Source organism: Vigna angularis, chromosome 8, assembly GCF_016808095.1.
Source record: "Vigna angularis cultivar LongXiaoDou No.4 chromosome 8, ASM1680809v1, whole genome shotgun sequence".
Lineage (NCBI taxonomy): Eukaryota > Viridiplantae > Streptophyta > Magnoliopsida > Fabales > Fabaceae > Vigna > Vigna angularis.
In genome coordinates, this window is record NC_068977.1 from 2,900,744 (window position 1) to 2,916,869 (window position 16,126).

Genomic DNA, 16,126 nt, shown 5'->3' on the forward strand with positions numbered 1-16,126 from the left:
AATAGATTTATTTATTTTCATCATGAGTGTAAAATAAAAAAAAGGGGGGGGGGGGGGGGGGGGGGGGGGGGGGGGGGGGGGGGGCGTCCACTGATCCGGACGAGCGTCCTCGCTGGACAAGCGTCCATTTCTGCTTAAAGGACGAGCGTCAACTCCTGTTCGCTGGACGAGCGTCCTGTTTTTCGTCTAGAGGGCGAGCGTTCGTTCTCCTGGCGACGAGCGTTTCTTCATAGACGTTCGGCTTTTCGGACTCTACCGCTCGTCCCGGTTACTCTCTCTCATCTACCGCTCGTCCTGATCATTCCTATTCTCCATATCTTTATGTCGTTCGTCCTGCACACTATACAACCGTTCGGCTCCTCCCACTGCACGACCGTTCGTTCACTTTCTATCTTTCGTGATCGTTCGTCCTCTACACTGTGCTACCGATCGATCGTCTTCTTCTCAACTAGCGCTCGCTCTAACCACTTCCCATTGTCTACCGCTCGTTCTGATCACTCTTCCTTGTCTACCGCTCGTTCTGATCACTCTTCTCTCTTCTACCGTTCGTCCAGCTCATTTCCCTTTTCCGCCGCTCGTCCAAAGCAAAGGCTAGGTAAGGTAGGTGACAGTAATGTTGAACGTAAATTATGGTTATTCTTTTCTTTTAATTGTGAATACTTAAACTTCATTGATATTAAAATAACTGCATACAATAGGTTACAAAACATAACTAATATTTATGTTAACTAATGATTGAAATACAAACATAACGTCAATTTCTAAACGCTCATCAATCTTCCATGGGAGTTGTTGTTTTATTATTAGAGGCAGAAGGACAAGCCTTTTCATATGGACCAACATCTTTGTTTTTGTTGTTGTTTTGGGCACATGGGTAGGGTCGATTCACAGGTCTTGATGAAGCGTTAAGTAGTTCCTCAGTTGGAGGACCAATGTCAGCTTTGAAGACCTACACATTGGTTAAAATAAATTTTAATCACGTCGCCCTAACGTAAGTAACAAAATATTTAGGATTTAGTTATGAGTTCACGATATTACCTTGACAACGTTCCGGACGGTTATATTCAAATAGTAAATCCTTCCAAAAGGACTCAATGCACCAACCTGTGCATAAAGAAATGTATAACATTTTAAAGCAATGAATAAGTTAACGTGGTGCATGATTCTTAAATGAATAAGTTAACCTCTGCATGCAGAAGGACTTTGTTGTGCACCGAAGCAGACAATGAGATACTTTGATCCTGTTACCAAGGAATAATGAAAAAGTTATCGTAGGACGCTTTGAACAAAGTTATCGACAGTAAGAACTCTGATATCCCTACCAATATATACAAGCTGAAAAAATGTTCTATTGGAAAATTTTCATGTTCCTCTAACAGAAAGTCATATACCATGCTGACATCTACTTTCCCCTCAGGGAAGTACTCCCTACAAACACTACGATGCCCAACTTTATTTAAATCTATCACTTCATCAAAAATAGGCAACCCTAACGATAGACAGACATCAAATTCAGTAAACTTAATAACTTTGCCGCCAAAATAAAACCCACTCATGTTATCTACCCATTGACCACATAACTTAGATAACAAATTCCTACCTATCTTTATACAACTTGGCAAGTATAACAACCAACCAAAAACACTCTTCTCAATGTAATCCTTCTGCTCAATAGTCAACCGTTCGTTCAAAAGACATATCATCTTGGTTTTGCAGTAGTGTCTGAACACTAACTGCATACGAAGTCATGGTTACTAATTTAATACAGTCAAACAACAAATCTATGGAAGTCAAATACAATCCTGCGTACCTTCTTCCTTCTATCACGTCCTTTACTTTGTTCACCAAGTTTCTCCATGACACTACACCAACACAAAAAGTTAAATTACATTACACCAACACAATCAAGTAAAAGAACAAAATGGAAATGATAACAAACATTGTCAGCATTTGTTAAAAGACAACCAAAAAGAGAACAAAAAAATAATACTAATTTATTAATTCATATCATTCGTGCAACATAAAAATACATTTTGTAAGACTCGTGGTACAGGAACAGAACTGGTACCTAAGACAAATTAACTGGGTACCTGGGTTCAAGTTTTAGCACACCGAGGCCAACAACGACCACCACACTAATTTTGGGGTGCCTTCTTTATTTTCCCTCATTTGATCTACTTCTACGTTATCTAGGAACAATTTCTTAACATTTTTTTAACAAATTCGTGCCACATAAAAATACATTTTCTAACACTCATGGAACAGGAACATAACTGGTACCTTAGGCAGAATATGTGGGTACCTGGGTTCCAATTTTTGCACACCAAGGCCAACTACGTCCACCACTCTCATTTTGGGGTGCCTTGTTTGTTTTCCCTCGTTTCAGCTACTTCTAAGTAATCTGGGAACAATTTCTTAACATTCGTGTCACATAAAAATACATTTTCTAGGACCCTGGGTTCACCAACATAACTCGTACCAAAGTCGAATGAACTGGGTAATTGGGTTCAAGTTTTTTCACAGCAAGGCCAACTAGGTTCACCACTCCCATCTTGAGGTGGCTTGTTTTTTTTCACAGCAAGGCCAACGCGGTCCATGACTACCAATCGAAAAAAATTACAACAACAATGTAAGATTAAGCAAACAACAAGTATACAAATCAGTAACACAACAAAATGCACTTGGGAGACATTTCATACATAAGCAAAACCATCCACAAACAACATCATGCATGAATGAAACCTTCATTCCACTGAAATAAAAAAAAAACGAACCTTCACTCAGCACGAGGTGCGGCGGTTGGAACACAGACGAAGATAAAGGTGTGGGTGGGACTGACAACCCGGACAACCTGTAACACCCCTTTTTAGAGTATTACAGTAAATATATATTTTTTTTAAACAAAGCATTGATTCACATTTAAAGTCACAACACTTAATATTATTACACAATAATATCGTCAAAGTTTTCAAGAGTATTTATTGAAGTACAAACCAAATACTAAAACTCTTTAAAATTACAAACCACACATTTCACAATTTAAAATACATGTTCTAAAATCCCATAGAGGTTTTCACATCGCATCCTCGCCCTAAACTTCTTCAACTTTACCTGAAACATCATCTACTCCCGTATAACGATACGAGTTATACGATCATCGTAGACACATAAATAGGGTGAGCTAACCAATTACAGAAGGACATAAGTTATAAATAAACTTGTTTTTTCCCATTTCAAACAACAAAATAATAACATTAAATGTTATATCTTGATATTATATCGTATAAAATAAATGGACACGAGTCTCACTTTGTTTTCCATTCCTCACACATGGATATTAGACTTATCGATTTTTGTCCTTCACACACAACTAATGGACACTGGCCCTTCACACGCAGCTATTGGACCTATCTCGGCTCTATCCCACATATAAATTTGATAAACATATATCAACACCGGTTCCTCATATGAACCGTGGATAAGAGTCGTCCTCCACCCGCAGCTTCGGACATATCTTCCTTGTCCTTCAAGGTCTTACGAGTAAAAACTTTGGTGATCAACATCTATTCACCAAGCACAATACTCAGCACGAGAGAGAAATTTAAGGTAAGACATCCATATTCCTTCGTAAGAGGAAAATAACAGGACTCGAATCCACCTATCGCCTTTTTCAGGTAAAAGGAATTATCCTTTTAATTACCGAGATAAAACATAAATCTCTACTGGTTATACACGATAATACTAGAGAATCATCAATGGTTATTCTATCAAATCTCAATAAACTAATCTCATGCAAAAATTGCATTAAATCCAAAAATCACATTCAAGACAATTTGCTGTCAAATCTTACCTTTGCTCAGTGTTTTACTCATAAATTTTTCTACAGAACTCTGAATGAGTTGATTCTTGTTTTATTGGATTCTAAACTCAAACATCTTTCTTTAGACACCAGATTCGAAATTTTTAGACCACAGAGTCCACTGCAGTACCGATTTTAACGTTCTAATTATGTTTTTTTATAGTTTTCAGTGATGACCTTTACTCACTATTTTACTCATTATTCTCCCTACAGAATTCCAAATGGGATGATTCTTATTTGGTTGAAATCTAGATTCAAAATTATTTCTTTGACCACTAAATTCTAAATTTTTTTTTTATACCACTTTACTAACTGCAGTACAGTTTCCAAAAGTACAATAAAAAAAATCCAAATTATCAAACACTTAATAATACTGGAATACTACATATATATTTGTTATAGCTTCTGACTTCTTATTGAAAATCGGACCGGTCAAAATAAACTTATATATATCTAAAACCTGTAATAAATATTTCAGTTCGATCCAATGGTTGATGAAGTGGAACTCTTAAATTTTCCTTACGTGGTTTAAAGATAGAACTAAGCTGAAAATTCAAATACCTCAAAATGCGAAATCTATATATCCACATTTAGACATTATTTGGCTAATCCAAACGGTCGAATTCACTATTGATGTCTTACAAACCATATATCAAAATTTCAGATCAATCCAACGGTTAACTTGGCTAGAATTTACGTTTTCCCGAGGGAACTTAGTAGCAGAAAATAAGGTGATCATTAACTTATTCCATCATGCGAGATTTATTCCTCTAAGTACAGGCCTCAAAGTAACCATCCGAACGGTCAAGGCAAAATAATATATCTTATGGTCCACATATAAAAATTTAAGGTCAATCTAACGGTTCACTAGGTGGGAATGTATGTTTTACCGTAGAGACTTAATAGCAGAAATAAAGCAGTCATCAAATTACTCCAGCATGCGGAATTTAATTCTCTAACTACAGATGATAGAATAATAATCCGAACGGTCAAAGCAAATTAATATGTCTTATGTCCCATATATCAAATATTTGGCTACATCTAACGGTAAATGAAGTAGAATTGGACAGTGTACTAAGGTAACTCGAAAAATAGAAAACAATAGGAGACTAAGATTCACAAAAGTAGACAGATAGCTATTGTTAATAAATTCCAATATGCTCCTAATTAGATTCATGATCATGAAATATGAAATTGTAATATCTAAGAGATGGTTTAGCTTCCCCTACCTCAAGTCCAGTAAGGAATCCTTCACTCCTACTGCTTCTAGTCCACAGCTAGTTTTTCACTTAGCTTGCTCTCAAATTCACAATTTGACGAAAGTTCTTAGTTAACTCACGTTCTCCTCCTCTGCCCTTTGATATCCCCCATTTCATTTCTTAAATAGAATTCACTTAATAATTGGTAGGAGAAGTTTTTCAAATGAATGGGTCCCAACTTTCATAAATTAAATTCCATGTCTCCCGTAGATTCATTTTTTCTCATTTCATGGTTCATTTCATGTTTTGTCTCTTTTGGTGCATGAAACCAAGAAAGTCAAGATGCTATGTTGGAAAGTAAATAACTACTATTTGTGTGGGGAAACCAAAACATAATTGCACATTATGGAGGAATAGAAGAGTAAGGTACGGTTTGTTAAGAAAATTATTGCATAGGGAAGCTTAGCTTAAGAAAAAATAAAATAATGTTTAGTGTTTAAATGGCTAAGTCTAACGTCCATTCAATAAGCCTCTATTACTAGTAAGATGACTTAGCACAAATAATTTTCAGAAAACACCAACAAGTGGCAATAAAAAATGTAACCAAGCATGAACTTTGAAGAGAAAAATGTTACTGCCTATTGATGTCAATTACAATATCAGAAAATTTTGTTATTTAACATATTCCGCATTTAATTCCTGAAAAATAATTAATTCAAAATAATATCACTTAGTTTAACTTTGATTCATAAAAAATAATTTTTAACGTAATAAATGATTTTATGAATATTGTCACTCAACAAGAGATTCTTACAAACTAAACAAAATAATATTGATCGTAATTATTTTGGGTCTTACACAACCCCTCTTTTTGGTCCACCGAACAGTCCACACTCCGGCGACACTCCGACGATGCTCCGGCGGCACTCCGGCGGCACTCCAAGACAGGGACGGAAGCAGGTGGGACGACGCGAGACCTTCAACGCGCCCCTAGTTCGCTGGGCCGGACCGGACGGAAGACGATGGCGTCTTCCCTTCCTTCGCCAACGTCGGACCTGTGGCGGCCGTGAATCGGAATCGCCTGGAGGGGTTCGATAGCTCCCAGACAGCCTTCAACGTTGTCCGGCGACACTCCGACAAGCACTTCATCGGACGTCTCTCTCTCCAACTCCCTTTCTCCAAGTCGTTCGGCCTCTCTAGGTTACACTCTCTATCTCTGAACCTTCGCGCTTCTCTCTCTAAAATTGTTCCAAATTCAATTTCAAATTTGAAACGCGGACCTGCAAACCCTGACCACTCTCTTTCCACGTCATATTTAATTTTCATTTAATTTTTCCAACTGGACCACTCAAATTTAGACACGTGTGGCGTATCCAAGTATCATTTTCCGTTGAGTGAAAGCTTTGGAATAATGAACTCTAAAATTATTACACACTATATTCTAATTAAACCACGTCTATCTCCACATTGTTAATAGAACTATTCATCCTTATATGGAAAACCAAGACATTTCTTCTTCCAAAACTTGATTTCCATGCAATAAAAAGTCTTAAATGGTCCCAAAATCCATATATAGACAAACAAACCTAAACCAATTAATTCAAACATATCACAATCATCCTCTTAAATCCGTAATCTCAAGAGAAAGGGATGTCCTTTCAACCTTTTATTCTGTACCCAGGTAGCAAAGTATAAAATATATAAACTCGATACAAAACATCACATTTTTATTTATTTATTTTATATAAAATTTGGTTTTAAAATTTCAATGTATATCAATTTAGATTCTAGAAAATATTAGTTATAGAGATTTTTCTAGGAAATAGTAATTAAGAAAAATTAAATGGAACAACAAATAGAAAGAAAAAAAAACTTGAAAAAACAGATAAACGGAAAACGGAGCCGAAAGTCCCATCACAGTAAATATCATTTTCAAACTTAAATATATCCTTAATGTAAGAATATAATATAAAGAATCAGATAAATGTAAAATATGAACAAATAAAAGGTTGGACAAAGCGAAAAAAAAAATGACATTTTATAATCGATAAAAAAAACTTAAGGAAAGATGAACAAGTTATAAAAAAAAAGGATAAAAATATAAAAAAGATAAAGAATAATAAATTTTTAAAATAATCTGATTGATTGTTGACATAAATGGTTTTCTTAGCTGTTGCTAAACATTTATATGAAATTGTCGAGGAGTTTGATGTGAAACCCTAAATATTTAGCAATAATAATTCGATGTTAAATCAAATTAATGCACACTATAATCAATACTTATCTCATTAAAACCCACTTCTATTTCTGCTAAATCCTTCTGCTGGGCACTGAAACCAAACCTTTCATCATTCTCTGAAAACACGCACCACGTCATACACTCAGTGCATTAAAAACGCACCAAGCGCTGCATGCACGCATGCCACTTGTCACGCTGGAAGTTTCGGAAGTCAGAGTGGAGGTGCAGGTGTCCGAAAGTGAGACGCTCGTTCGTCTGGAATTGGAAGGAACAAAAGTGATTTTTGAAAACCCTTCCGCTCACCTGCATCACTCATCTTCTTTCTCAGAAATCAAACCTTTCATCTTCTCCGACTTCTCTCTAGGAACCTTCATCTTCTCTCTACCATTACTCATTACTTTCAACTTCAATCAGCTTTCTAAAATCGTAGGAACGTTCACGGGCCAGTAAGCTCCATTTTGATCCGAACATCTTTTGATCCTGTAACCGGTAAGTTTCCCAGCCTTACCCTAGTTCTGGAGTTAATATGAACACTGTTTCAATTGCATGCAAGGATAAAATCTGAGTTTCTGAGTTTTCTTTGGTTAAATTTAGTTAAGGAGCGTAAGAAAAAGCTTGTCGGGTAGAAAGTCATAGTTGGGCAGAATCAAGTTACACTGTTAACGTTCACTGCTAGACCAGGTAAGGGAAGCTTATATGTTTAATTTATACTTGCATGTTGTGTAATCTGGATTGCATGTATGAAAAGTATGAAGTTTGAGCTGTTAGGGACGTTTACTGATATCTGGTGTGAATTCTGGTTTTGATTGATCTGTCATGAACGAGCACTGCCTGTATGTATTGAATACGTTGTGGACTTTGATTGAAATGCATGTTGATTTGATTACGTATGAATGGAGTATGGTTATTGTATAGTTGGAATGATTAAAATGATGAGATCTATATGATGATGATATTTAAGGTGAATTAAATCTGGAATGAAAGTTATAAAGTTTATAAATTTGAAATCTGGAAGAATTTTCGAAGGTTGAGAAATCCGAAATTTTATTCATCCCCTTTGATAAATGACGCTCGTCACTGTACGGTCTTAAACCGTTCGGTTTCCCCTTAAAATTACTTAGAATGGGATTCCTTCATTTGGAAAGAATTCTGCTCGTGAACGAGCGTCCCCATTTGAATGTTTGAGCGTTCGGCCTCATGTCGAGCGTTCGTCTTTGATAGCGTTCGGCCTTATGTCGAGCGTTCGTCTTTGATAGCGTTCGGCCTTATGTCGAGCGTTCGTCTTTGATAGCGTTCGGCCTTATGTCGAGCGTTCGTCTTTGATAGCGTTCGGCCTTATGTCGAGCGTTCGTCTTTGATAGCGTTCGGCCTCATGTCGAGCGTTCGTTCTTAATAGCGTTCGGCCTCATGTCAAACGTTCGTCCTAAATATCGTTCGGCCTCATGTCGAACGTTCGTCCTTATTCTCAATTCCTTAACGAACGTAAATAGAGTTCGTCCAAATATTTCAATATTCATTCTCTTACATTCGTTCAAATACTGACATCAGTTCAGTATATACCAAATTTTACAAAGAAAATTTCTAAGTCTTATTGAGTATTCTTCTTATATTGAATCTGGTCCAAGGTAATTATTTTGAAATCTTCTAAGTACCAATACACTTCAAATTGAGTCAGTGCATTTAACTGGTCAAACAGAGAGTCACGTCTGTCCATCCAGTACTATATTTGAACGTTCGTCCTATTTCTTCAAAGGACTGAACGTTCGTTCTTTTGTACTCTTAAAGTTAAAGATGAAATTGATTATGAATTATGATAAATTACAGTGCGAACGTTATACCAAGTGATTTTATGATTATGGAATTTGAACGAGCGTTCCAAGGAGGAACGTCTCAGATGTGTTAAATGTTAAACTTTGGTAAAGTATGAACATGGATAAGTTAAGCCTCGTTGTCCATCCTGATATTCCGTGATACTTCTCTTCAAGTAGAAGGGGGTAGTCATGTGTGGGAATGGCAGGAGACCCTAGTCCTATTGAGTATTTTGGACAGATAGGGTTAACCTCGAGTGGCAGCTGTTTGGTGTATCCCAGTTACTACATCACTCGGGTGCAAGGACGCTTGTAACTACATGGTTCATACAGTCCGAACGGTCTGTCTTATATACGTATTTCTATGATTGCTGATGTATGAGTTACATGTTGTATGTGTGGATTTAGCTGTAAATGTATGTGTTGATTGTATAAACTAAATATTATAAGCTTACCCTTGCTTTTCCATTGTGTTGTCTGCTGTCCATGTATATTCCGTCTTGTCAAAATGCAATGATCATCCGTTGTGGGTGTGAGCAGATGGTGGTGCATCCCTTGAGCAAATGCTGGAAGAAGAAAATTTGGAGGAGGCAAATCTGGTTGAGGTAGAAGTCAAGGCCGAGCCTTAGAACGCTCGTTAGAGTAGGGATGTAAATGGTAGAGTAGTTGGACGTGCGGTTAAGTTTTGTAAAACCGTTCGTCCTGGTTATCACTGATTTATATCTTGAGCGTACGTTCTTCTGTACTGACGCCGTTCGGCTTCTTCTTGTAATTCTGTTTAATGCCAAAGACTGTTTATGTTACTGTTAATTGTAATTAATCCTGATTTATGGTAATTACGGTATTTTGGGATGTTACATTAGTGGTATCAGAGCAGTTTTGTTCTCTTAAGGACACTGTAGGGTTATGAGTGCACTGTGTTTTTGCTGTGTGCTTATTGGATGTTTAATGAGTCATTATTGCTTTAACTCTTAGACATAACTAACGCTCGTTTTTCTCTGTATTCAGAGAATCAATGGCACCTAGATTGCCTCCCCCTCCTCAACCGAATGAACCTGATGCTTCCAACAACTCTAGGTTGTTGGAGAACGTCATTGAGAGACTCCAACAACAAAATACCACCCTCATGGAACAAAACGCCACTCTGATGCAGCAAAACCAAGCTGCTATGCAGAGTCTGGAGGCCTCTCGTGCAAATTCTGAAACCACGCAGAGGCAGTTGATGGAGATACTTGCAGCAACTAGAGGTGCGTCTGGAGCATCCTCTTCAAACGCTGCTCAACCAAATGCTGAATGGAGTTTGGAGAGTTTTCTCCAGCATCATCCGTCCAAATTCAATGGTAAGGGCCTACCTGATGAGGCGGACCAGTGGCTAAGGGATATGGAGAGGATCTTCAATGCCAAGAGGTGTCCGGATGAGAACCGCTTGGCGTACACTGAATATTTGTTGACTGGTGAAGCAAGCCACTGGTGGGCGAGCGCTAGGGCCATTCTGACGGACGCTCGACAACCAATCACTTGGGAAGTGTTCAGAAACAAATTTTATGAAGAATATTTCCCTGACAGCGTCCGTTTTGCAAAGGAAGTTGAATTCTTACAGCTGGTTCAGGGGGGTATGTCGGTTTCAGAATACACCAATAAATTCAAACACCTTGTCAGATTCAATACTGTGGCCACCAATGAAGAGTGGCAATGTCGGAAGTTTGAGAACGGCCTAAGGAGTGAATTGAAAGTTATGATTTCAAGCTTGTGCATAAGAACGTTTCCTGCCATGGTTGAGAGGGCCAAGGTGTTGGAGAAGAACATGGCGGAAGCTGAACGACACAAGAAACAGCAAATATTGAGGGGGCCGATCGTCTCAAGGGGAAATGTGAATCAGAGAGGATCCCCTTACGCTCGTTCAGCAGTCAACGCGAGTGGATCTCAAGCCTTGGTTCCTACTGGACAGTCTGGGCAGCAAGGTAGCGTTGTATGTTACAAGTGTGGAGGGCCACATTATCGTTCGTCATGTCCTCAACTGGTCGGAGTAAAATATTGCACTCGGTGTAGGCGAAATGGTCATCTGGAGAACGAGTGCAACATGGGCGGATGCGCAGTAATGAGGCCGCCGAACGCTGGGAGAAATCAACAAGGAAGAGGTGGTCGAGCCCAAGCTACTGGACGGGTATATGCAATCACTGGAGCGGAGGCAGCGAGCTCAGGTACGCTTGTCACTGATACCTGCCTAGTTCATGGAATACCTTGCTGTGTGTTATTTGATTCTGGGGCGACGCACTCCTTCATCTCGAAGGCATGTGTTGAAAAGCTGGGGATTGTGGAGAGAGATATGCAGTTCGACTTGGTGGTATCCACACCAGCGGCTGGAGAGCTTAGGACATCTACCGTGTGCATTAGATGTCCTATTGTGGTTGAGGGGCATAGCTATAAGGTGAACTCAATTTGTTTACCTTTGAAGGACTTGGAAATCATTCTAGGGATGGATTGGTTGGCTGCCAACCACATTCTCATAGATTGTGGCAATAAGGAGTTAGTATTTCCGGACGAAGATGAAGAATGCGTAGGTGTGACGCTCGGTCAATTGAAAGAAGATATTATGGAGGGCGCGTCTTGCTTCTTGATCATGACGCATGAAGACCAAGAGCTGGGAGAATTGAGGCAAGAACGAGCATCCGTTGTTGACAGTAAAGAACGAACGTCCATTTTGGAGGAATTCCAGGACGTTTTTCCAGAAGAAATACCAGGGTTACCTCCTGTGCGTGAGATTGAATTCACCATTGACCTGGTGACCACAGCAGCCCCTATATCTGTTCAACCGTACCGTATGGCGCCTGCAGAGTTGGTTGAACTCAAAAAGCAGATTGAAGAGCTAATGGAGAAGCAATTCATAAGACCGAGCGTATCGCCCTGGGGAGCGCCTATGCTCTTAGTAAAGAAGAAGGATGGCAGCTCTCGGTTATGTATAGACTACAGGCAATTGAACAAGCTGACCATCAAGAACAAATACCCGTTGCCAAGGATTGATGACTTGTTGGATCAACTGCATGGGGCAACGGTGTTCTCTAAGATTGATTTGCGTTCGGGATATCACCAAATCAGGGTGAAGGAGGACGACATCCAGAAGACTGCTTTCAGGTCGCGTTATGGACACTACGAGTATGTAGTGATGCCATTTGGAGTAACAAACGCTCCTGCAGTGTTCATGGATTATATGAACCGCATTTTCCGACCGTACCTGGACAAGTTCGTGGTCGTTTTTATAGATGATATTCTCATCTACTCTAAGACACAAGCCGAACATGAAGAACACTTGAGGGCAGTGCTGAGCGTGTTGAGAGAAAAAGAGTTGTATGCAAAGCTGTCCAAGTGTGAATTTTGGATGAAGGAGGTACAATTTTTGGGCCATGTGGTCTCGGCTGAAGGTATTTCAGTGGATCCATCTAAGGTGAGAGCAGTGTTGGATTGGAAAAGCCCGCGTTCGGTTACGAAAGTGAGGAGCTTTGTTGGACTTGCGGGCTACTATAGACGTTTCATAGAGGGATTCGCCAAGATAGTGGCTCCGCTTACCCAATTGACTAGAAAGGATCAGCCGTTCGCATGGACTGATCTGTGTGAAGAGCGTTTCCAGGAGTTGAAAGTGAAGTTGACGAGCGCTCCTGTACTAATCCTTCCGGACACGTCCAAGCCCTTTGAAGTCTACTGTGACGCGTCTCATCAAGGGTTGGGCTGTGTGCTTATGCAAGACAGACGAGCAGTAGCATACGCGTCTCGTCAATTGAAGGTGCATGAGCGTAACTATCCAACGCAGGACCTGGAATTAGCAGCGGTCGTCTTTGCACTAAAGATTTGGAGGCATTATCTATACGGATCAACATTCCAAGTCTTTAGTGATCACAAGAGCCTCAAGTACTTATTTGATCAGAAGGAATTGAACATGAGGCAGAGACGTTGGTTAGAGTTCTTAAAAGACTATGAGTTTGAGTTGCTCTATCATCCTGGGAAGGCCAATGTAGTGGCGGACGCTCTAAGCAGGAAGTCAGTGCACGTCTCGTTAATGATGGTGAAGGAGCTGCACTTAGTGGAGAGTTTCAGGGATCTAAGGTTGCAGTTTGAGTTAGAACCGAACAACATCAAGTGTTGTAACCTTAGAATATCAAGCACTGTATTTGACCGAATCTGGATGAAACAACGAGAGGATGAAGAGCTAGTGAAGATTTTAAGCGCGCTCGGTACGGATCAGGCCAAGCATTTCAATGTTGGAACGGACGGCCTATTGCGGTACATGGATAGGACTTGCGTTCCCAATGATGGCGAGCTGAAGCGGATCATATTGGAGGAAGCGCATCATAGCCGTCTTAGCATACATCCCGGTATGACTAAGATGTATAAGGATCTTAGGCAGTCGTTCTGGTGGTCTGGAATGAAGAACGACGTCTCTCGCTTTGTAGCGTCTTGCTTGACCTGTCAACGTGCAAAGGCTGAACACCAACGACCAGGCGGGTTACTTCAACAATTGGAGATTCCTGAATGAAGTGGGACAGCATTTCCATGGACTTTGTGACTCATCTACCACGAACGGTTAGGAATCATGACTCAATCTGGGTGATCGTGGACAGACTAACGAAGAGCGCCCATTTCCTGCCCGTGAATCTGAAGATGTCCATGACAAGTTTGGCCAAGTTATATATCAAGGAGATCGTTCGTCTTCATGGAGTGCCTTCAAGCATCATTTCTGGCCGAGACACGAGATTCACATCTCGGTTTTGGCAATCATTACAAGGCGAGTTGGGGAGTAAGCTGCAGATGAGTTCAGCATATCATCCGCAAACGGACGGCCAATCCGAACGTACCATCCAGACGCTAGAAGATTTATTGAGGACGTGCGTCCTAGACCACTTAGGCGCATGGGATGAGGTCTTGCCACTGGTGGAGTTCACGTACAACAATAGTTTCCAGTCTAGCATTGGAATGGCGCCGTTTGAAGCTCTCTATGGGAGGAAATGCCGAACACCACTTTTCTGGTTCCAAGAGGGAGAGAACGTGCTGACTGGACCTGAACTCATCCAGCAAACAACCGAGAAGGTTAAGTTGATCCAAGATAGATTAAGGACGTCCTTGAGCAGGCAGAAATCCTATGCGGATAGAAGAAGAAGACCATTGGAGTTTGCTGCAGGAGACCACGTGTTCTTGAGACTGAATCCGATCACGGGAGTAGGCAGAGTAGTACGTCCAAAGAAGCTGTCTCCCAAGTTCATAGGGCCGTACCAGATTTTGAAGAAGATTGGACCAGTAGCTTATGAACTTGCCTTGCCTCCTCAACTATCAAATCTGCACCCGGTCTTCCATGTGTCTCAACTTAGGAAGTATATAGCTAATCCCTCTCATGTCTTGGAGCTGGAGAACATTCAACTGCGCCAAGACCGAACGTTGGAGTTACAACCAGTCCGCATTGAAGATGTTCGCACCAAGCTACACAAAGGAAAAGACGTTCGTTTAGTGAAAGTTGTGTGGGATGCTAAAACTGAAGATTCAACGTGGGAGGTGGAGAGTGCAATGAAGGATATGTATCCGCAATTGTTTACATGTAATTTCTGAATTTTCGAGGACGAAAATTTTTGTAGTTAGAGAGAATGTGAAACCCTAAATATTTAGCAATAATAATTCGATGTTAAATCAAATTAATGCACACTATAATCAATACTTATCTCATTAAAACCCACTTCTATTTCTGCTAAATCCTTCTGCTGGGCACTGAAACCAAACCTTTCATCATTCTCTGAAAACACGCACCACGTCATACACTCAGTGCATTAAAAACGCACCAAGCGCTGCATGCACGCATGCCACTTGTCACGCTGGAAGTTTCGGAAGTCAGAGTGGAGGTGCAGGTGTCCGAAAGTGAGACGCTCGTTCGTCTGGAATTGGAAGGAACAAAAGTGATTTTCGAAAACCCTTCCGCTCACCTGCATCACTCATCTTCTTTCTCAGAAATCAAACCTTTCATCTTCTCCGACTTCTCTCTAGGAACCTTCATCTTCTCTCTACCATTACTCATTACTTTCAACTTCAATCAGCTTTCTAAAACCGTAGGAACGTTCACGGGCCAGTAAGCTCCATTTTGATCCGAACATCTTTTGATCCATTAACCGGTAAGTTTCCCAGCCTTACCCTAGTTCTGGAGTTAATATGAACACTGTTTCAATTGCATGCAAGGATAAAATCTGAGTTTCTGAGTTTTCTTTGGTTAAATTTAGTTAAGGAGCGTAAGAAAAAGCTTGTCGGGTAGAAAGTCATAGTTGGGCAGAATCAAGTTACACTGTTAACGTTCACTGCTAGACCAGGTAAGGGAAGCTTATATGTTTAATTTATACTTGCATGTTGTGTAATCTGGATTGCATGTATGAAAAGTATGAAGTTTGAGCTGTTAGGGACGTTTACTGATATCTGGTGTGAATTCTGGTTTTGATTGATCTGTCATGAACGAGCACTGCCTGTATGTATTGAATACGTTGTGGACTTTGATTGAAATGCATGTTGATTTGATTACGTATGAATGGAGTATGGTTATTGTATAGTTGGAATGATTAAAATGATGAGATCTATATGATGATGATATTTAAGGTGAATTAAATCTGGAATGAAAGTTATAAAGTTTATAAATTTGAAATCTGGAAGAATTTTCGAAGGTTGAGAAATCCGAAATTTTATTCATCCCCTTTGATAAATGACGCTCGTCACTGTACGGTCTTAAACCGTTCGGTTTCCCCTTAAAATTACTTAGAATGGGATTCCTTCATTTGGAAAGAATTCTGCTCGTGAACGAGCGTCCCCATTTGAATGTTTGAGCGTTCGGCCTCATGTCGAGCGTTCGTCTTTGATAGCGTTCGGCCTTATGTCGAGCGTTCGTCTTTGATAGCGTTCGGCCTTATGTCGAGCGTTCGTCTTTGATAGCGTTCGGCCTTATGTCGAGCGTTCGTCTTTGATAGCGTTCGGCCTTATGTCGAGCGTTCGTCTTTGATAGCGT

The 16,126-nt window shown here is 40.1% G+C and overlaps 2 protein-coding genes across 3 annotated transcripts; one reads left to right on the forward strand and one right to left on the reverse strand.

Moving 5' to 3' along the window:
- Window positions 1-691: 691 nt before the first annotated feature.
- Window positions 692-5,214, reverse strand: LOC128193468 (uncharacterized). 2 transcript variants are annotated; one of them, XM_052866834.1, is made up of 6 exons: window positions 5,089-5,214; window positions 2,775-3,123; window positions 1,811-1,862; window positions 1,185-1,241; window positions 1,039-1,104; window positions 692-949 (listed from the first exon to the last, which is right to left on the reverse strand). In XM_052866834.1, the coding sequence occupies exons 3-6, from the start codon at window positions 1,856-1,858 to the stop codon at window positions 773-775; spliced, it is 348 nt and encodes a 115-aa protein (XP_052722794.1). In that variant the 5' UTR covers window positions 1,859-1,862; window positions 2,775-3,123; window positions 5,089-5,214; the 3' UTR covers window positions 692-772. The 2 variants fall into 2 exon arrangements, with proteins under 2 accessions (XP_052722794.1, XP_052722795.1); XM_052866835.1 differs by lacking the exons at window positions 2,775-3,123; window positions 5,089-5,214 and having other exon boundaries at window positions 1,811-1,946.
- A 4,906-nt stretch (window positions 5,215-10,120) lies between these two features.
- On the forward strand, window positions 10,121-13,633 carry LOC128193518 (uncharacterized). Its single transcript, XM_052867138.1, has 3 exons — window positions 10,121-11,982; window positions 12,202-12,883; window positions 13,025-13,633. Exons 1-3 carry the CDS (start codon window positions 10,121-10,123, stop codon window positions 13,631-13,633), a joined length of 3,153 nt encoding a protein of 1,050 aa, XP_052723098.1.
- The last annotated feature ends 2,493 nt before the right edge of the window (window positions 13,634-16,126 follow it).